Source organism: Stylophora pistillata, chromosome 9 (genome assembly GCF_964205215.1).
Source record: "Stylophora pistillata chromosome 9, jaStyPist1.2, whole genome shotgun sequence".
Classification (NCBI taxonomy): domain Eukaryota; kingdom Metazoa; phylum Cnidaria; class Anthozoa; order Scleractinia; family Pocilloporidae; genus Stylophora; species Stylophora pistillata.
In genome coordinates, this window is record NC_142527.1 from 7,710,504 (window position 1) to 7,733,102 (window position 22,599).

Sequence of the window (22,599 nt, forward strand, 5' to 3'; positions counted from 1 at the left end):
ACCCTGTGGTTTTAGCCTCGCCCTTTCGTTTGTTTTGTTATAAAAGCTATAACACGAATGTAACAGACTGCAGGCGCTGTAACCGCAAGTTCAGAATTAGAAATAAGGACGTCGAAGCACTGATTAAGAGCACTGAACTTCGTGTTGATTTCCAATGAATTATGTTTATTACAATGTACTAATGCTCAAAACCGTCAAACTAGTCTAAACGACATGAAAGGAAAAAGCCGAACAATAATTGGATGTGATGAAAACACGAATGCAGGAAACGGCAAAACAACTAAGCTAGAAATGAACCGACGAAATGAAACTAAGAAAGGTAGAAACACGTGCTTACGGATTGTCCTCTCTGTACGCCTGAGTAGTTATATACGCAAGATCCAAAGACTTCGCAACGAACACAATAAACTTCAAGAACGCAAACTTAGACCGTATAGGCAGATCAGACTACTAGTAAGGACGCACGAGGTTCCGAAACACGATCTGACAGAAGCGTTACTAATATCTAACCTAGACAGTTACAACAAACAAAGCTTATGTCCATCTAAAATGAAAGAAATTGCAAAGGCGTTTTTTCAAGCTCTTTTAATAATCAACAAAAAAAGGGAATGTTTTACTCAGTTAAATTTTTGGTGTCAAAACTTACTCCAAGTTTTAATGAAGCTAACAATTACAAGTAGTAACTTGACAGTTAGCTAAGTAGAAGATGATCACCACCATCATCGTCATCATTATCATCACCATCAACACCATTATTGTTATCATTATCATCACCATCATCGTCGATCATTTACAGATAACTTTTATTGTCAGCTTTTCTTTTAGCTTTAGATCACTAAAGGAGACGCTTAATTTTATTTTGTTTCCATTCTTGTTTCTATCTCTCTATTAGTGTTTTATGAAATAGTGAAATGATAGCCTGTGGCTATCAAAAAAAAAAAAAAATTATACATTGAACTGCGATTAGTTTTGGATGCATTATAACCGCTCAGATAATTACCTTTATAAACCATTTTGCAGTAAATGGTTTGAACCCGGGGGTAACATGTGAAGGTGTAGTCTGATCGTCCGGGTGAGTGTAGTCCTGAGAAGGAATGTTGTCGGTGGTAGTGACTGACGTTTCGAAAACCTATGCGGAAGTCATCATCAGAGTCAAGTGAATGATTGTTGTCAGTAGAATGTTCTTATTCCAGTTCGTGTGAAATGATCGGTTGGTTTTGCCGTGATGTTATTGGCTGTAAGACTCAAGTGACGTAGGTCGGTCATGATTGGTCTGTTTCGATCTGTCGGTAAGGTTAGGTCGTTCTTTTGCGGTCGTTTGCGATGTTTATGTCGGGAATGAGTCGTTTGTATGGAGCGGGTAGTTGTTGACATCTGTTTAGGGGAGTCTGTTTTAAGCTAGTAATACAGCTCTCCAGAGTCAGTCGTTGAAAATAGTCAGTGCTGTAGGTTAGGCATTGCGCAGAGTCCCAGTCAATGTTGTGGTTGGTAAGTCGATGGTGTTCAGCAATGTGATTGCTGACATCACCTTTCCTCGTCGCCCGTCTGTGTTCAGTCAGTCTTGTTGTGAGGTTTCTGCCAGTCTCACCGATGTAGGAGGCTTGGCAGTCGGAGCAATTGATGTTATAAATCGTTCCCTGTCTGTTCCTCGGTTCGTCTTTGTCTTTAACGTTGGTTAGTAACTGACGTAGTGTGGTGATGGGTTTGTGGGCGACGAGGATATTAAAGGGTAGTAAGATGCGCGAGATGTTTTCAGACATGCCTTTTATGTATGGTATGGTTGCTGTAGTCGTAGGGGTTGCGGTGTCGTTTGTTTCGGTAGTGGTAGTGGGTCGGTGAGTGTTTCGTCGGATGAAGTCGTTGTTGTAGTTGTTCTTCGTAAAAACACGGTGAAGGTATTTGTTCTCGTCGGATAAGCTGTCTGTCGAGTCGCATACTAGTTGTGCGCGTCGTGTTAGAGTTCTGATAGTTGTGGCTTTGTGTGATGTAGGGTTGTAGGATGACTCGTCTAGTAATCTGTCGGTGTGTTTCGGTTTCCTGTAAATTGTCGTCCGTAATGAGTTGTCGTTGTGTCTGAAAATATCTCGCGTCCTTTCCGATGCCTTGAGTGGAAGGCCACATCACCCACAGCAGCCGAGTTTTACGGCGCCGTCACCTCGAGGAATCTGCAGTTCTTGTGAATTAACCCGCCTTATATGAATGCAGCGCAGAGGTTCAGGAATGACTGAAGCGCAGAGGTTCAGCCAGATATGGAAGCATCAGGTGCTGTCAAAGAAACTGTGCAGAGGATGATTGACAACGTGATTGGCAATCAGGAAAAAAAGCATCTACCAGTAAGAACTCTTTCTTCTCAGAAGCAATTCCTCTGAGGAACATAGTGCCAGAGGAACTTAAAAACCAAATATGGGCTAATGAGTTTATCGATTTTTTCCTTATTACTCAAGAGCAACATAAGTAATACAGATGATGATCAGTATACCATCAAATTTGAAACAACAAAGGGGGGGGGGGGGTGGAGGCAGCCGTCAGTGGTGCTTGCTCCAAATGTGAAGATGCACCATTTGCATAGTATTGAGCTGTGGACATCCAAGTTTCAGATATACGTTGCAATTTATACAGAGAGATCCCCAAAAGACACCCCTGCACTGATGAAATATAGTTCTGTCATTGCTACCCTTGAGGCGAACTGGAAATTTTACGATAACTTTCATAAACTTCGGCAATCCCAGGGTACCCCATGGGATCAAAATCATTCCGAGCTCTGGTTAAGATCTCATTCCTTTCGGGACAAGCCCACTAACCATCCAAAGAGAGCTAGGCGTGAGGGTATCTATATTCCCAAAGGGTATTGTTGGAAATTTCATAGGGGAGTACAGTGCCCTGGATGTTCCTTTAAACACCAGTGTTTCCGGTGTCGGCAGTCTCATCCCATTGCCAAATTCCAACAACCAAAGCATTCTGCAGGGCAAGGGAAAAAACGTGTCTCCAACAGCAGGAGCACTCCCAACACTAGTTTTAGTTGAGAAGCTGGCATTTTATTTAGAAGGCTATGATGCTCAAATTTCTTAGGAGCTACTATTAGATTCTGTTTATGGTTTTCGTTTACATTTTCAAGGAACACAACAGGGCAGAATTCATCGAATCTGCAGTCAGCCCTGCAAAACTCAGAGATTGTTGACCGTAAGCTGGACAAGGTAATTTGTGAGGGGCGAATTCGGGGCCCTTCTGTTCAGCCTCCATTTTATAACTTGAAAGTTTCCCCTTTGGGGGTTATTCCTAAAAAATAGCCAGGTGAATATCGCATGATACACTACCTCTCTTATCCATGCGGAGGTTCAGTGAATGAATTGATTTCATCAGAATTATGTTGAGTGCACTATGTATCAGTAGATGATGCTGTAAAAATGATAAATAAAATAGGACTAAACTGCCATCTGGCTAAAACTGATGTTAGGAGTGCTTTCCGTATAAACCCAGTAAACCCTGCTGATTAATGTCGATTAGGTATGCACTGGAAGGGTAATTATTATGTAGATTGCTCCTTGCCAATGGGACTAGCTAGTTCATGTAGAACATTTGAGATGCTTATTACTGCTTTGGAATGGGTTGCACGTAACAAACTCGATATCCCACATTTTATTGATATTCTGGATGATTTTTTAATTGCGGCTGAATACTTAGACATATGTAAAAACTAGCCTTCAAAAATGTTTGACATTTTGTGAGAATGCGGGAGTACCTATGGCACCAGAAAAAACCTGAGGGCCCTTCTCCAGTCTTAACTTTTGTTGGAATTGAAGTAGATTTTAGTAGAGATGAAGCTATGCTGCCTTATGAAAAAGTTAAAAAAATGTTTGTTGGCAATTCGTAGTTTGCTTGAGAGGAAGAAAGTCACACTGAAGGAGCTCCAATCTCTGATTGGCTTATTGAATTTTGCAATCTCAGTTGTAACTCCGGGGAGAGTTTTTCTTCGGAGGCTGATCAATCTTGCCATTGGAATTAAGCTTTTTCATCATTTCATACGCTGACAAGTGAAGCCAAAAAATATTTACGGATTTGGGAAACCTCCATGAGCTCTTTCAATGGAAAATAATTTTTCCTTGAGGATGACTTGGCCTCTTCGTACAGCTTACCCTTTTTTCACTGATTCAGCACAATGTAGTGGTTACGGTCTTACTTTCGGAAAACAGTGGGCATTTGGTGCATGGCCAGACTCTTGGAAGGACCACCATATTAGCTTCCTGGAATTTTTTCCAATAGTTTAGGCTTAAACACGAAGGCGTGCTATAAAAGGAGAGGTCCCTTCGGTGCCTGGTACACGAACAAATGGAGCTAATGAGATGTTTACTTCCACCAGCATGGTGGCAATGATGCAACGTGTGAACCCCTTATTACTTCGATTTCAAATTTACCGCCACCAATAAAGACAGTTTCCATTGGAGAAAGGAAATACAAATCTCAAAAATTCTTTTATTGTAATGAAAAAATTGCGAGGAATGCGCTCGCTGTTCACTGCTTTGGATTAGCTATAGCTCAAGCTGACTTCACTCTTAGAGCTCTACATCACACGACGGTTGATTGACAAATGGTCCAGGGGTACCTAAGGCACCTCTCTTTTTATAGCGCACCTTCTTGTTTAAGCGTGTGGTGCAGCCAATTAAAAAAGAAAACAGTTGTTTTCATAACAGATAATGAAAGCACTGTTTGCATCACCAACAGCAATAGAAACAAAACTGCTAAGCTTGCTCCGCACACTAGTGCTCATTTGTCTTAGAAACAACATTCTATTCACCATGTTCTAAACGAGTCAGGGATTGGGTTCGAGTTGGGACCGCAAAGCATCTATGGATTGATTGAAGGGACAGACGAGTCATATTTACAAAGTAATTCTGAAATGCCTCACTATAATTGTTGCGTTCCTGGCTGTACAAACAGCTTTAGGAACGCTTCACATCTGCATTTCTACAGATTACCGAAAGATGAGTTTACCAGAAAGCAATACAAAGTCATTTTGAAGAATGATTCGCTAAAATTGGACTCCACAAATACTCGAATTTGCTCAGACCATTTCATAGGTGGCGAGAAACTCAGTCGAGCTCATCTGCCGACTATATTTCCTTGGAAAAAGGCAGAAAGCACTAGACGACAGCTAAAAAGAGTCATCAGCTTCGAAGAAAATCTGGCAATTCAGGAAGCAAAAAAGAAGAAGAGGGAGGAAAAGAAAGACATGGCACAAGCATCAGTGACAGTCGAACATGAGAACAATCGTGAGACACAAACATCTCTCACAGGATTGGAAATCGAAACAATGTTAAAGGAGTTGCAAAAGCTTAAAAAGGACATCAGTGAATTGACAAATGAAAAGAATCAGCTGCTGGAGAAAAATGCCAAGTTGAGTGAAGAAAATGCAAACCTACTCGAGGCAAACTTAAAACTCGAGCAAGAAACAAAAAGACTAAGACACTCTCTTGAAAACTTTCGTTTCGATATTGAGAAATATAAAGACAATGCTGAAGACATTGCCTTTTATACTGGTTTACCAGACTATAATGCACTACTGATATGTTTCGACATGGTTAAAGATGCAGCAGAGCATATTGAATATGAACATGAACGAACGCACCCAGGAATTCAGTGTGGCAGACCTCGATGTTTAACCAAGTTCCAAGAGTTTACTTTGACACTAGTGAGATTAAGGCTTGGATTGCTGGAAAAGGACCTTGCTCATCGGTTTAGTGTCTCAAGACCCCTTGTATCCAAAGTTTCAAGGGCCTGGACGAGATTTCTGAGGGGACAGTTTGAGCCACTTATTACTATTCCACCCAGGGAAGTTCTCAAACTCTACATGCCTGACATTTTCAAATCCTTCTATCCAGACTGTGTCATTATTGTGGACTGTACAGAGTTTGAGATGGAGAAACCCTCAGCACTTAATTCTCAATCTGCTTGCTACTCGTCATACAAGTCTAGAACGACGATGAAAGCCTTGCTTGGTATAACACCCAGTGGTGCTTTATGTTTTGTCAGTGAGCTATTTCCTGGTTCAACTTCTGACAAGGAAATAACAGCTCAAAGTGGACTGTTGGACAAGTTACAACCTTATGATCAAGTTATGGCAGACAAAGGGTTCAACTGCACTGATGAGCTTGCTTCTGTGGGAGCAGAACTGATTAGACCAGCATTTTTGGTTAAAGATACACAATTCTCAAAGGAAGAAACCAACCACAACAAGATTGTTGCCAGTTTGAGAGTACATGTTGAGCGATTGATGGAGAGAATAAAGAATTGGCACATCTTTGACCACCGAATTCCAATTACTCTTGCCCCCATAGCATCTGATATGTTATTTGTAGTGGCTGGACTTTCTAATTTTTACCCTCCTTTGATTAATTAAAATTTATGTGAATATAAAGCAACATTTTAATACTTAACAATGGTATGGATTTATGTTTTATTGCCTTGCATTAAAATAGCATTGATAAACTAGTGTTTGATAATGTATTATGATATTGCCATCATACCACTGGACTGTAACCAGACTGGTTATAAGTCATTACAATAATCCAAGCACACTATACATGTAGTTAGTAAATATTTTACTCAGTCAAATATGAACATAACTGTGTACAATGTATAAAAATACTGAGTTAATGTGTATAGACAAAACAGATCGCTGTTTCTTTAAGACAAAGTTTATCTAATCTTAGCTATAGCAAATACCTATAGGGTGGTTTTTAAAAAACCTGTGAAACAATTAATACTATTTACTTTCTAATAGTGCCAGTATTAAACAATAGAAACAAAAGCATTTAAGCAGAAAAGCACTAAACATGTACAAAACTTAGTACGTGTTTCACAGGCTTTTGAAAACCATTCTACCTTCACAAATATATTGTTTACACTCTGATAGTACTAAAAAGTGTGCAACATAATTTGGGCAAACCACTAATTCCCATTAAATTTTGATTTGCCTATTTCATTGTATAGTTTTCTTAAATTACACACTTTTACTGAAATGAACACATTGATTTTGACTGTTTTAAACTGAACGAGCATTCAATTTAGGAATTCCATACTTGACTCTAGGATACACAAGTTCTGGAACAATCCAGTCATTAAAAAAGGATTCTAGCTTGGGCAAAATAGACTTCCAGCGGTCTATTGAAAAATGTACTCTTTCACAAAACAGTGAATCACAGCCTGAACCCTTTACAACAAAATCTGTCCACTTTCTTCCAGTAACAAACATTTGCTGATGGACTTGGTAGAAGTATTTGTGTTTGTCATTTAATCTCAATGCATTACTGTTCTTTTTGCAAATGCTCTTGCGTAACAATGCCTTTTCTAGTGTTTCATCCTTTGATGTCTGGACATACTTAACTTCTATAAGTCCCTCTGAATCAGAGGCTGATGGATCATGTACAAGGCCATCGGGGCTAGCACCAAGGTAACCATGTTCTTTTGAAACAAAAAACCCACATTTTGAGACTGTTATGCCTTCATCTCCTTGACTTTGCTTGAGAAGCTTGTAATCATTGATAATCTGGTCTTCCATTTTCAGTCCTTCCTCCATTGACTTACTTTGATAGGCCTTGTTGTAACCAAGTATATCTTTAATTATCTTAGTAGGGGACGTACTTTCTCTCTGTACAGCTACACGGTAACATTTTGTGGCAGTAATCCTTGGTTGTCTGTGGCGATGCCATAATTCAGTGTTTGATTGACCTCTAGTTTGTTCCTCAATATCTTGCCTTTGTAAATCATCAACCATAAGATTTCTCTTTGCTTTTTCAAACTTTTCTATTAGCTCTTTTGCTGACACGGGATGACATTTGACCGGTGAAAGCAGAGAATCCTTTACATCCTAAAGTTTCTTTACTTCCTGAGGCAGTATATGTGTCCAAGCTACAGTGTTTCCTGATACCCTCTGGTACTCCTTCATCATTTCAAAAAACCTTGACTTGTTTTCATCGCGACAAGCATTTTGGTTTTGCATTTACTGGAGAGTGATGAAGCTTACGTATCTTCTTCTCTTTCGTATAGTCGTGCTTCACAAAAGTCATCTCATTTATGGGCTGTATTGCACCTTTTCTCTTTCGTGGCACATTCCACTTGCATGGTTTGGAGGTGCATGACTCATCAGACTCATCCAGTTTTTCCCTTACTTTACAATAGTTTTCTAAAGCAAAAAGTGTTGATGCAACATGGTTACATCTCCCATCTATGCCAGCAGGGCATTTGCAGTGGGCTCGTAGCATCTTTCCAATTTTTAACATGTGGTGACATTAATATCTGCACGCACGAAATCGTAATAGCGGTTTTTTTTTTACTTTAAATGTCTTCGATCTTTTCTTCCTCTTTTCTCTTTATCCACCCTTCCTTGGTTCTTTTTATCTTTGTTTCCCTCCAGAAACAGAAACCATGGACAAACAAAACAAACCATCTGGCTCTAAAAAAAGATAAAGAAGAGGTATCATTATAATAGGGTTTTCAAGTCCCGCTTCCCGCCTTTTTTTTTTTTTATCTCAGTCCCGCCATCCCGCGCCATGTTACGTCGGCCCCCCTCCCTCTGGAAAACTGGGAGAGGAGACGTCTGTCATGGTGTGTTGCTTGTCCCGCGTGTCATACCTTGATTGTTTTTGAAAATATTTTCTCATCGTAACTTGGTTAAGTTTTCCATGTAGGGGTATGTCTAAACCAGATTGATCATTTCGTTAATACAGGAAACATACTGGATAGCCTAAAGGACTACCTTACAGAAAAAGAACAGAGTCTGCCTGCTAAACGATCCAGGAAGAAGAAGTCAAAGGTAATTTGCTGACAGAAAAACAAGCTTGGAATCGTATATATTGCTGCTTAGAAAAAGATGGATATTTTTCAGAAAGAAATTAATTATGACCATATAAATGGATGAGATGCCACTAACAGTGGCCAGAGGGCAGAACTAAAATTTCGTGAAGTAGAAGTTAAAGAGAATTAATCTGAATTATTCGCATTTTTAGAAGTAAACAGTCACAAAAAATAGACGCCTTTAATATTGGTTTCTCTGCAACCAAACATAGCAATACGCCAATTAAGTATACAGTTAGAACTATTTCTGAAGGAATGATCATTTTTGTTATCTTTTCAGTGATTGGGAATTTCATCTGAAGTGCGGGAGAGAAACCAACGCCATTCCATGATCAGGGTGACTGTCATCATTGCATATTGCAGAACTCTGCAACTAAATACAACACACATCCAGCAATTTTTTCGAAAATTTATATATTTCTATATATATATATAACTAACTGCAGACAGTACTTTTTTTTTTTTTTTAATATAAAAGCCTGGAGACCAGGCAGTTTTATTTCGTCAATGATATCTATTTACAATTCTAATTGATTAAAGTATTCGAATTAAATTATGAGTTACTTAGGTAATTACAGGTCTCAATTAACTAATGATATTTTCTCTTACAGGCGGCACGAACAGCGCACGGGCTATAACAGCCCGGAGTAAGCGCCCACCTGTAAGAGGTAACAAAGTTCTATTTAAAAGTTTTCTATTTACTATTTACAAAGAGATATTTCAGACCATGTGGGGCGCAAACAGCGCGCGGGCCTGTAGCCCGGAGTAAGCACCCCTCATGGGCGAGATTTAACAAGTTTTATTATATACAAAGGTTCAGGGGGGAGCAAGAGAGGGGAAGAAGATGGGTTTACCAGCGTCGACCGAACAAAGTACGTTTTTAAAAGACCAAAAATTCCTTAAGGTATCAGTGTCGTTACTAAGAATTCTGAGTTGGACATCTTTCTTAATTAAGTCCATAATCGCGTTGGAGCTCAAAAGAGAACCTTCGAAGGTAGCTTTATTTCTGGCAAGCCAACACCAATATATGATGGTTGCCTTGAGAAAGTTAGATAAGGATATAGCGGTGGTAGATTTGTCTAGGGAAAAAGGGTAGTAGATAGATGTAGGGGAGATAGAGAAGGGGGAGTCGAGTAGAACACGGAAAAGGGGGGAGAAATGGTCCCAGACTTTCACAACTCTGGGACATCCCAAGAAGCAGTGTTCAATAGTTTCCGTTTTTCCGCAGATCGCGCATTTGTCATTATTGATGTATCCCCAAGACTTAAGGAGATATCTTACGCGGATCATTCTATGGATCAATAGCCACATTAGATCGTTCTTCTTGTTTTCAATTAGCTTTAGGCGAGACTTGCGCCACACCCAGGCCCAACGATTGATGGGGCGGTCCATAGCAGACGCCCAAAAACCGGAGCACCGGGGTGCAACGCAGACGGGGTCAAGCAACAAAAGATATAAATTCTTACTGGTGAGTAAATCAGGTAAGGCACCAGTTCTCTGATGCAAGGTACGGAAATTATCTAAACAAAGGTGGTAGTAATTGGAAGGAAGGAAGGAAGAGGGACCAGAATTGGTGGGAAAAGAAAAACGGGGATCTAGAATAGTTAGCTTATGTCCTAAAAAATATCGAGCTAGGTAATGCCATTTGGATGTGCCAAAGTCATCTCTTAAACTGGAAAAAACAGAAAGGCGCAGGCTAGCGCACTTAGCTTTAAAATTAACGACGTTGAGGCCCCCAGATGATGGGGGCGCACAACAGCGATCGCGACTAACATTTTCCATTTTTCCTTTCCAGATAAAAAGCCAAATGATCGACTTAAAGCTATCGTGCACCCAACGGGGTGGGGGGATGACTTTAGCAACGTGCCATAAACGGCTTGCGCCTAAAGTATTTACAATTAAGGTCCTACCGATAAAAGACAGGTCTCTTTGTTTCCAAAGATTTAGAACCGAACTTAGTTTGTCTAATTTGGCCCGCCAATTGTCGTCGTCGACATTGACGAGGCCGTTTGAGAAGTAAACACCAAGCACTCTCATTTTAGTGACCCATTTAAGGCCATAGGGAGATTCAATTCTAGTTCGCCATTTTCCTAACCACATTGCTTCAGATTTGGACGTGTTCAGTTTAGCGCCAGATCCTTGTTCAAATTTTGATACGACTCGGAGAAGTGAAGAAAGAGATCTTTCGGATTTTAAGATGCAAGTAGCATCGTCAGCGTACTGGGATATTTTATATTGAAGGCCCCCTGCTCCGGGGAGCAGGAAACCTTCAATATCTTTACAATTACGGATTTGCGTTGATAATACTTCTGAAACTAGCACATAAAGGAGAGGAGATAATGGGCATCCTTGTCTCACCCCTCTTCTTAAGTGGACAGGGGGGGACAGGGAGCCATTAACAATGATTCTAGAGAAGGCTTTAGAATAAAATAGTTCGACCCACCCACAAAAGGAGGGGCCGAAACCAAATTTACGCAATACTCTCATCATGAATTCGTGGTCAACTCGGTCAAAAGCTTTTTCTTGATCTAAGGAAATGAGAATACCTGGTTCATTAGTTTTGTCAATCATGTCAAGGGCATCACGAAGTAAGGCCAAATTTGAGAAGATAGTGCGGCCGACCACGCCGCACGTTTGGTCTGAATGCACGATGGAGTTCATGACTTTTTTCAATCGTTCAGTGATGATTTTAGATGCTAACTTGTAGTCAGTGTTTAACAAGGAAATTGGGCGCCAATTTTTTGCGAGGCGTCGATCATCTTTTTTGTGGATGAGTCGTAGGAGGCCCTCGTACTGGCTATCCGCGAGGGAGCCAGCAAGAAAGGCCTCGTTCAAAACAGAAAGGAGAGATTCGCTCAAATCGTTCCAAAAACACGAGTAAAATTCTGTTGGGAGACCATCAGAACCGGGTGACTTGCCGGTCTGAAGGCCTTCCAATGCAGTAAGTAATTCTTTATTAGAAAAAGGGCCTTCACATAGATTGCGCTCATAATCAGTCAGTGAAAATTCGAGGTCGTCAATTATTTCAGTTTGAATTCGCATATCAAGAGGATCTTTGGTGAATAAATTCTTGTAGAAATTGGTTAAAATTCTTTCAAGATCATTTTGAGAATTTCTGAGAACACCGTTCTCGTCAAAAAAAGATTCAAAACTATTCATGTCAGCTCGTTTTTTCTCCAGACGGAAGAAATAGCGTGTTGGTTTCTCGCCTTCTTCGAACCATTGTGCTCGGGAGCGGACTTTAGCTCCTTCGGCTTCTTTCGAGATTAGAGAGGACAATTGGCTTTCCAAATCGCTAATTACACCTGGGTTATTTAAGCGATTAGAATGTAAAGCGTTTTTAGCATGGGTTAATTGCTTAGTAATTAGGATTCTTTTGGCATTTGCTGTTCTCTGTTTACGGATACAGTATGAAATACTTGTTTTGCGGATTTCAATTTTTAGAGCATCCCACCATTCGCGAAGGGAGGCGAATTCGGGGATTTTAAGCTTAAAGTTGTTAATCGATTTTGACATAATGTTTTTAAATTCTACATCTGAGAGTAAAGAGCTGTTGAACTTCCAAATTCCAGGACCGTGATTAGAAGGGTTAGTCGTTAGTTCAATTTTTACAAAGTCATGATCGGATAGGTCGTATACGCATGGAAGAATATTACATTTCGTTACTAGGGTTAAGCCTTTAGCGACGAGAAAGCGGTCAATTCTAGATGCCTGGGTATGGTCTTTGTTAGACCAGGTGAAAGTTACTTTGCGCGGGTTGTTTTTGCGCCAAATGTCTGTAAGTGAGAAGTCAGCACAAAGGGATCGGAGAAGTTTTTGATCAGACAATAGGATGGCGGAACAATTTAATTTATCTAGGACATTGTCTACACAATTAAAGTCTCCCCCGATCACTAGATCCCCTTGGGGGAGAAAGTAATTGTGCAGACAAGAGAAAGAACTTTTACGATCCGAAATAGTATTGGGAGAGTAAATGTTTACTAAATTTAGTTTAGAATTATAGTAGTCAATGAGTAAGCTCAATATTCTTCCTTCGGAATCGGTCAAAAAACGGATAATTTTGCCTGGGAAGTTTAGAGAAAAGAGGATGGCAACACCGGCAGACCTGCCAGTCCCGAAGGACCACAGACATTTGCCGCGCCAGAGTATTTCGAATTCCTCCGCTTGTTTTTTGCATGAGACATGTGTTTCTTGTAAAAGGATTATGTCACAGTTTGAATAATTTAATTCTTGAATAATTTTTCGACTTTTACTGGAGGACCCGAGTCCTCGCACATTTAGAGAAATTATTTTAAGCTTACTCATTGAATATAAATGAAAAATTAATATCTGTACCGCCTTCTCCTAGGTTTAGCTCTCTCCCATCCATCATCATCAGTTTCGGAGCCAGAGTAGTCACGGCGGGAAGATCTATCGCGGTCATCGCGGCCGCGATAATAATCTCGATCGTTTCTATCTCTCTCTCTTCTGTCGTCTCTCCGGTCATCTCTTCGTTCTTCTCGATCGTCCCTCCCTCGCTCGTCTCTTCGTTGTCTTGGTCGTTCTCTTCTACCTTCGTCGCGTTGTTGTTCTCGTTGTTTCTCTTGATCTTGTTGTTTCTGTTGTTCTTGCTGTTTCTGATTTTCTAGTAATTTCTGTTGTTCTTCTTGTTGTCGCTGTTGTTCTCTCTGTTGTTGTAGTTTTTTCTGCCTTTCTTCTCTTTCCTTGGCGCGCTGGGCTCGCTCTTGTTTCTTTTCCTCTTCAGTTTTAGGTGGCGTTGGCTCATTATCGACGTTCGCGCTGAAGAGCAGGAAGGGGCATTGAGGCATGGAATGGTTGTCCGCTAAACAAACGGAACATCTTGGCGAGTCTTTACATTCTTGAGCTCGATGCCCAGGGCATTCACAATTAAAACAACGGACTGCAGAGCAGTCTTTGGCCATGTGGTCAGTAGCTCCACAATTCCGGCAAGTTTTTGGCTGATTTGGGTACCATATTTTAATAGGTTCACCAGCTATGTTGATGTTGGCAGGGATAGTTCGATGTAGCGCCATTCGAGCCGTTCTTACTCCATTCTCGATATGTTGTGCAATTTTGTCGCGCCGAAATGAAAGGACACGACCGTAGTGACTGAGTCGGCCAATCACGGCAGTGTCGGGTAGTTCAGCGGGGGCTTCATGGATCTTGACGAGGACCAAACGATTTTCGCAGTCGCCCAAGAACACTTTGAGACCGGCAATCACGACAAAAGGTGTTTCAAGAGCGGCTTCTTTAGCTGCACGGCTCTTAAAAGTCACGATCCAAGATCTATTGGACGCCTTTCTCTGGATTCCGGTGATAGCGTCAATATCGATTTCTGCCGCGTCAAAAGCTTCGAGAATTATTTGCGATGTGACGATTGTATCAACGCTAAAATAAATAGAGCGATCCTTCGTGATTTTACTTTGACTAGGAGCATTCAAAAAAGGCACGGCCTTAAATTTCACACCCTTATTTTCCAGATTTTTCAGTACCTCAGGGATTTCGATTTCCACGTCTGCGTCCCAGGACTGTGAACCTTCTACCACGCTTGCGTCTACGACGTCTCCTGGATTCGCTGTCGAGTTATCGGTAGTAAACTGGCTGATATTTTCACTTTCCTGGCTGTCCATGTTGACCAATTGCTGCAAAAGCAAGAAAAATAAACTTTTCATAAGCCTTTTAACCTTACTCAAGAGGCCGAGAAGCTTTTTACTGTTTCGGCCTTCTGGGCCTCATCAGTGCAGTGCTAATGCTAGGATGGGGGAGAACCGAGACGGTCACCCCAAACGACCCAACCTTTGTGGTATCGTCTAAGCCATGCCAGAGTGCTCAAACTAGAGTAAACCAGCGAGCATGCGCAATTGCAACGGCAATGACTCATCCTAGATAGAGTGCTCAATTTGGACATGAAAGCAAAGCTTTGTATGCCAAAGAGCTATATTGCCGTTGCAATTGCGCATGCTCCCTGGTTTACTCTAGTTTGAGCACTCTGGCATGGCTTAGACGATACCACAAAGGTTGGGTCGTTTGGGGTGACCGTCTCGGTTCTCCCCCATCCTAGCATTAGCACTGCACTGATGAGGCCCAGAAGGCCGAAACAGTACTGTCTGCAGTTATATATATATATATATATATATATATATATATATATATATATATAGCTCTTTGGCATACAAAGCTTTGCTTTCATGTCCAAATTGAGCACTCTATCTAGGATGAGTCATTGCCGTTGCAATTGCGCATGCTCGCTGGTTTACTCTAGTTTGAGCACTCTGGCATGGCTTAGACGATACCACAAAGGTTGGGTCGTTTGGGGTGACCGTCTCGGTTCTCCCCCATCCTAGCATTAGCACTGCACTGATGAGGCCCAGAAGGCCGAAACAGTACTGTCTGCAGTTAGTTATATATATATATATATATATATATATATATATATATATATATATATGATGAGGCCCAGAAGGCCGAAACAGTACTGTCTGCAGTTAGATATAGCTCTTTGGCATACAAAGCTTTGCTTTCATGTCCAAATTGAGCACTCTAACTAGGATGAGTCATTGCTCTGCAATTGCGCATGCTCGCTAGTGTACTCTAGTTTGAGCACTCTGGCATGGCTTAGACGATACCACAAAGGTTGGATCGTTTGGGGTGACCATATTGGTTCTCCTCCATCCTAGCATTAGTACTGCACTGATGAGTCCCAGAAGGCCGAAACAGTACTGTCTGCAGTTAGTTAATATATATATATATATATTAACAGTGTGCACTGCAGACAGTGCACACTGTTTCGACCTATGTGGGTCTCATCAGTGCAGTTTTTTTTTATGTTTAAGGCGGACGGCCAGGCTCCCGTGAGGGCGGTGCAATGCCTGCCGACCTAAATGTCTAATCCAAACCCGCCGCCAGAGTGCAAGGGCTTGAGGGTTGGGACCGCCATAAACGGAGGGCCCACCAGGACGCCAAACTCGCTGGGGGATCGAACCCCACCTCCCAGGTTAATCACACACTTTCAAAGATTAAACTCCCATGCTCAGATTAGTGATAATGGTTAGTCAAAGCACCAAAATACCACACTCACGCATACCCGCTGACACACTTACCTACCACAGTAGGGACAAAAGCAAACAAAAACATGGACAAAACATGAATAGAACAGAACCACTGTGCAGTACACCAATGAAGGAGACCCAGCACAAGTGGCTACATGACAGACACAACAGGACTGAAACGGAACAAAACCCCTGTGCAGTACACCAATGAAGGCGACCCAGCACAAAAGGCAACATGACGGACACAGGAACACACGGGGAAGAAGGGGGAGAACTAAAGATTGAAGACCAGAGAGTTACCTGAGACAGAAGCAATAACGCCACGAGCGCACCACTGTCTATAGAAGAAGCGACGACGTCTGCTAGATTTGCACCGCCTGAAGGCTAGAGGTAGGTAAAACTTCAAGCGGGCTTTAATGGACGCAATCACCGCAACGGCACCAGGACGAACATTACGGAACCGGTAATCGTTCCTACACAACCAAATACAGTACTTAGAAACATTAAGAAGGTAGACGAAACCCCAAGGGACAGAAATCAATTCACTCGTCTTAAACCCGAAAAGAACATGACGTAAAAGAATGACAGGACTCATAGGGGAGAAAACGAACAACAAAGACTGGACCCAGGAGAGAACACTCTGAGCAAGCGGACAATAGTAAAACAGATGCTCAAGTGACTCAACCTGGGGACCGCAAAAACAGAACGGAGAAACCGAGAAACCAAAAAGAGAGAGGCGCCGAGCGGTGTACAGAACGCCATGCGCAATCTTCCAGTTAAGGTCGGTGACACGACGATCCAGGTCGAACATAGACAGGGTACGCCACGTGGCAGGCCAATCAAGATTAGGGAATTGAAGTTCATACTTGTACACACAACGGGGCTGGACCATGTTCTCAGAAAGGAGATACAAATAGCATGACTTAGAAGACATGCTGACAACAGGGGAACAGACCAAAGGAGACGAAGAAGCATAAACAAGGCAATCCCTGGACGTGGCAAAAGACCCATCAGGTTTCCGCCACGCTAGGATCAGAGACTGGTAGAATGGTGGCAAGGCTCTAGAGTCAACAGAAAAAGGGCGGGAAAACGCAACGAGAGGAGAGACACCAAAGACAGACTGAAACCAAAACGACATCAGTAAGACCCAACTGGAGGGAGAGGAGGCAAACCTCCTCACCCATTGACCCAGAAGAGCCCACACCTTGAAGCGAACACTGACCACTGAAAAACCACCAAAAAGAGCTGGCTGCACTACTGCAGCGCGGGCGACGAGCTCCCGCTTGCCAGACCAAAACAATGAAAACACAAGTCGAGTAAGCTCCGTCTCCACCCAAGCCGGCATGTGGATGAGTGACGCCACATACCAGACCCGGGAGAGGGCGAGAGCATTAATAACGAGAGCCTTGCCGCGAAAGGTCAGAACACGTGAACGCCAGGATTTGAGAACATGGTCCACCGCAGAAATGCGCGGGCGCCAATTATCCTCTTCTAGGTTACCAGGACAGATAAACACTCCAAGGACCTTGAGTTTCGAAGGTGTCCAATCGAAAGGGACGGGGGAGTCCGTACGGCCCCGCCAGTCGCCCAACCAAAGGCCCTTGGACTTTCCGAAATTGATCTTTGACCCGGACGCCCGCTCATACTGATGATAAACTTCCAGAGCAGCTTTGATCCCATCGTCGGATGTTAAAATTAACGACGTGTCGTCAGCATACTGAGATATGGGGGAAAGTGGGGGACACCCCGGGAGGGAAAGGCCAACGATACGGGGGTTGGAGCGAATACTACAGGCAAGGACCTCCGAAACCAAAACGTACAACAGAGGAGACAGGGGACACCCCTGCCGGACACCTCGCGAGAGACCGAAAAACGGTGTCAGATGACCATTTACATTAATGGCACTTTGGACCTGCCTGTAGAACAAGTCTACCCAAGCAATGAATTGGGGGCCGAAACCCATGGTGACAAGGGTAGATCGCAGAAAGCCCCAATCCACCCGGTCGAAGGCCTTTTCTTGGTCGAGGGATAAGATTGCAACCGCGGTGCCCGTAGACTCCGCATAACTCACAACATCACGGAGAAAGGTGACATTCTCCCCTATGAACCGACCCGGCACTCCACACGTCTGGTCCCGGTGCACGACCAGGTGAATGACACGGAGGATCCGGCCAGCAATGGTTCGTGATGCCAGTTTATAGTCGACATTCAACAGCGAAATGGGACGCCAATTCTTTGGATCAAGACGATCCCCCTTTTTAAAAGACAACGAGATCACACCTCTACGCTGAGAGAGAGACAAAGAACCGGAGGAAAAACAGTCGTTAAGAACAGCTACGAGATCAGCACCGACTACGTCCCAGAAACGAAGATAGAACTCCGCTGGAAGGCCATCCAGTCCAGGAGCCTTGTTCCGCTTCATGCCCTTGAGAGCCTCATAGACCTCGAGGGGGGTGAGGAGGCCCTCACAACTATCAGCCCGATCTCGCGGAAGGACAGAAGACAGATTACCCAAAAGAGAAGATTGGATCAAAGTGTCAGTAGGAGAAGCCGTATATAAGTCGGAATAGAAAGAGCCGAGAGTGGCACACAAAGCAACAGAAGAAGAAAAAATAGAGCCACCGGGCTCTCTCAGCGCAGAGATGCGGCGGTCGGCAGACCGCTTCTTTTTCAGGCGGAAGAAATAGGCCGAGGAGGACTCACCCTCCTCAACCCACTTAACTCTTGATCGCACTTGAGCACCCTTGGCAACGTAGGTGTCCATAGCTGCCAGATCCACCAGCGCAGATCGGTAAGGGCCCGCGCAGGAGGTCATGCCAGCATCCAGCTTGGCCCGAAGATGATCGATCAAGCGAACGAGGGCAGCCCTCGATGCAGATGTTTGAGATGACTTTTTGCGACAGTACCTGATGGTAAGGCCTTTTATCCGTCCTTTCCCGCGGTCCCACCATTTGGCGAGAGAGGGGAAGCCAGGAAGGGTACGACGCCACGAAATCCACTCTTCCCTAACGAGCTGGCAATATTCCGGGTCATCTAACATGGATATGTTCAGTTTCCAGTAGCCTGGCCCAGGTGGGACGACGTCGGGAACAGAGACAGACAGCACTACGGCACTGTGGTCCGAAAAGGGGCAGCAGTACATAGCGCAAGAGGACACCGATGGGAGCCAGGCAAAGGGCACCCCAAACAGATCAATGCGCGACGCCAAACTGCCATCCCACCTGGTCCAGGTGAAAAGCTCGTCGGCCAGGGCCAAAGAGCTAACATTATTCTTACTGGTACCTTTACCACTAGTAGAGCCTTTTTTGGCATTCTTATCCTCTTTACTATTTACTTTAGCAGGGACCACACTTGCAGTTTCCCCTTTACTAGATAAATTATCAGTAGCGCTACCGTGATTAACGTTAACTACACTAATTGAATTAGGGGCACTGTCAGTACCACCATTTACTTCATTACTAGACACTAGTTCACTATCATTATTTTCAGTTGACCCAGAAGGGGTCTTACCCGAGGCGTCTGCCCCTCTAGTTTGCTCATCATTCGGAGCCTCACTATTTCCTTTACAATTACTGACATTAGTCTCTGACCCAGTCCGAGGAGAAAGATCAGTATTAGCGCTGGCATTGGTTAGATACTCAGCGAACTCAACCTCTTGTGGGGCACTATCAGCAAGTTGTCTAACAAAACTATTAGCTGCAACAGACAGCATTTGGACTGCCTGGGTAGCATAAGCCTCATCCTCAAAGAGAGGAGCACCCGACACCGAGGCCTGGGTACTAGCCGCTATCCCATCGGCCACAGGGTCACTACTGGCCGGGGGGACGACAGGAATCTGTGCCTGTACCAGTTGGCCGCTGGAGTCCAAAACAGGGGTGCCCAATTCCATGCCTGACACCTGGGAGGCCGCTTCACCCACCAAGGGTTCGGCTTCACTATCACCATCGACAGCGTCTTCGCACTCGATATCACCAGCCGCCTCAGCAGCATCGCCCTCATCAATGTCACCCCCATCATCGCCAGCCTCTTCCTCCCCACCAGCGCTACCAACCGGGGCCCCAGGGGCCACCGGGGGGGCCTGGGGAAGGATCCATGCAGATGTACACTCCCTAGCAAAATGCCCCGCCTTGTGGCAGCGGCGGCACTTACCCTTATCAGGGCACTGTTTTGCCGCGTGTCCAACTTGTCTACAAATATCGCATCGCAAAGGCTGGTCACGGTACCACACCTTGCAGCGAATACCCCCGATGGAAATAAAACGAGGGATTTCCTTTTTGACAACCATTTTGACAAGACGGCAGCCAGTAGAGACTGACGGCTTGCCAGGCCACATTTGATGGCGGACAGACTTGATCTCACCATAGCTTGAAAGCGCGTTCTTAACTGATTCCACTGGGCCCTCATAAGGAAACCAGTGGACGACGACCATACTAACTTGAGGGGGTGGTGGGGGGGGGAGAAATGACCTCACATTCGACCCCATTAAGAACCACCGACCCACATTCCTGATAGTGGAACATAGCTAACGCACCCTTTTCATCATCAAAAGTCACCCTGGCAATAAAACCGGGGCACTGCTGGATAGACACAACTTTAGCAACATGCCCAGTTTTCTCTTGGAAGTGGGCATCTATATAATTAATTATTTGTGTGGAACTTGTCCCATTAGGGAACAAATTACAACGTATGTCAATGGTTCTTTGGAAACCAACCATAATTAAGATTTTGTAGTGCCCAGAACTCAGCAAGAAACGTGAGTTCGGCCCCACGCAACACAGCCCAAAACTGGATGGGCGACCGAAAAATTTTTTTTTTCGCCGAAAACACACCGGAAAAATCGGAAAACGCCGAACACCCGGAAACCACGGTCGAAAAAGGCCGAAGAAAGGACCGAAAAAACCCTCCGAAATCGGCACGAAGCCGGAAATCGGCAGGGTTGCCGAAGAAGTCCGAAAAACGCCGAAAGATAAAAAGGCGAAAGAGGACTAAAATCGACCAAAAGACAAATACTCACAAGAGTCCGTGCCCCAAGAGTGATCCTGCGCAGAATCCCAAAGCAGAGTGAATACTGTGGAGGTGAAGGAGTAAATCCTGGGCCTCATCAGTGCAGTGCAGACACTGGGCCAAGCTCTGGAATTAACCATTGCCTGGGCGCTACACTTGTGGGACCAAGTGCAGACATGTTGCCATGCGAGAGTGCTCAAATCACAACTAAGGTGATGAGCTTCGCCCGAAGGCTAAGTGCATGGCAACCCCAGTGTAGAGTGCTCAATCGCAAGGTAGCCATAAGGCAAAGCCAAGCGAGAGCTATCTAACTGCAGACAGTGCACACTGTTTCGACCTATGTGGGTCTCATCAGTGCAGTACAGACACTGGGCCAAGCTCTGGAATTAACCATTGCCTGGGCGCTACACTTGTGGGACCAAGTGCAGACATGTTGCCATGCGAGAGTGCTCAAATCACAACTAAGGTGATGAGCTTCGTATATATACATGCAGAAAACAATTCTCCATGTACATATTTGATACTTCAAGTTACACTATTGCTGGCTTTCAGAAAAAGATTTTCTCCCCGACGTTTGTAAGCTTCAATGTCCTATTGCTGTAAGTGGTGTTACTAGAGGCCATTTCCTTCCTTCAAAATGTTATTAAGTGTTAACGGACATTAATTAGACAAGACGAAATTCTAGGCATGGAATATTAAGAACATTTTTTAATTGTCACATTAAAACTCTTGTAAAATGCCGAAGACTAATGTTAGTTAGGGGAGTTACGTTACAACATTATAAGTAAGTTTTGTTAGATAAAAACTTACCTAAAAAAATAAAAGAAAACAGTAACATTCTACTTTAAAGGGGGTGACAAACATTTAGGGGAACAAATAACCCAGAAAGATACCGCGATGGTTAGGGATGGAAAAGATGAACATGGCTTGGAAACGACGAAGTTGAAAAAAAATAGGTATCAGTTTTGCAATACGCACAAACCATTAGCTAGCTGCCATAAACTATGGCATTTCAGTTCTTGATAACTAAGCGAGTTCGGACTGATTGTTCTAATGCCATATCAAATGGTACTATCTACAATACAAATATAGTAAACATTGAGCAGTCTTGACTTCCGCCATGATATTTAGAAAAAACTATTGCTTTTGAAACAATTTTCAGTGTTAAGAATCCAAATAATAATTTTAAAGGCTTATTGTGTGAAATTCAAGATATTCTTTTAAGGCAACAAAATCGCGCGAGGATATGATGGGCAATGGGCAACACGCCCCTTAATTGTCTGTGTAGTACTCAGTTGCCTAGTAGAACAATAAACTTCGTTGATCATACATTGTGGCCTGTGTTTTCATCTGATTGAATATAAAGTGGAAACTGTTTTGCAATACGCACAAAACATTAACTAGCCGCCATAAATCACTCATAAAAGTTCGCGTTATATTAATCTGGTTTTTAATCAAGGGTAAACATGATTTTTAACTGTATTAATTCGACATTCCAGCTTCGACATCTTGTTAGGTCATAAGTCATTTCGGGATACAATGATTCGCAACTGTAATTAAATTGTAACAAATAAAAAAAACGTAAATCATAAGTATCGTTAAATTATTCTCTTAATTTCTTCCTTTGTACCCCTAAAAGAGCGTAGTTAATTGAAGTGGAATGGTTGGGGAACCATTTGTTTAATTTCTGTTGGCT

General features: G+C 43.2%; 3 protein-coding genes and 2 pseudogenes across 3 annotated transcripts; 2 read left to right on the forward strand and 3 right to left on the reverse strand.

Moving 5' to 3' along the window:
• The first annotated feature begins 213 nt into the window (after window positions 1-213).
• LOC111319281 (uncharacterized) lies at window positions 214-3,023 on the forward strand (annotated as a pseudogene).
• Window positions 3,024-4,781: 1,758 nt separating this feature from the next.
• LOC148723035 (uncharacterized) lies at window positions 4,782-6,979 on the forward strand. Its single transcript, XM_088732900.1, has one exon. The coding sequence runs from the start codon at window positions 4,895-4,897 to the stop codon at window positions 6,392-6,394; it is 1,500 nt and encodes a 499-aa protein (XP_088589026.1). The 5' UTR covers window positions 4,782-4,894; the 3' UTR covers window positions 6,395-6,979.
• Window positions 6,433-8,267, reverse strand: LOC148723036 (uncharacterized; annotated as a pseudogene).
• A 4,892-nt stretch (window positions 8,268-13,159) lies between these two features.
• On the reverse strand, window positions 13,160-14,782 carry LOC148723037 (uncharacterized). Its single transcript, XM_088732901.1, has one exon. It carries the CDS (start codon window positions 14,520-14,522, stop codon window positions 13,173-13,175), a length of 1,350 nt encoding a protein of 449 aa, XP_088589027.1. The 5' UTR covers window positions 14,523-14,782; the 3' UTR covers window positions 13,160-13,172.
• A 1,391-nt stretch (window positions 14,783-16,173) lies between these two features.
• On the reverse strand, window positions 16,174-17,380 carry LOC148723038 (uncharacterized). The gene has a single exon (XM_088732902.1). The coding sequence runs from the start codon at window positions 17,242-17,244 to the stop codon at window positions 16,174-16,176; it is 1,071 nt and encodes a 356-aa protein (XP_088589028.1). The 5' UTR covers window positions 17,245-17,380.
• Window positions 17,381-22,599: the final 5,219 nt, after the last annotated feature.

What these genes read in the sequence shown, in the direction of transcription:
- LOC148723035 (XM_088732900.1), top strand. Translation starts at nt 4,895, where the DNA reads ATGCCTCACTATAATTGTTGCGTTCCTGGCTGTACAAACAGCTTTAGG.
- LOC148723037 (XM_088732901.1), bottom strand. Translation starts at nt 14,522, where the DNA reads ATGAAAAGTTTATTTTTCTTGCTTTTGCAGCAATTGGTCAACATGGAC.
- LOC148723038 (XM_088732902.1), bottom strand. Translation starts at nt 17,244, where the DNA reads ATGCCGGCTTGGGTGGAGACGGAGCTTACTCGACTTGTGTTTTCATTG.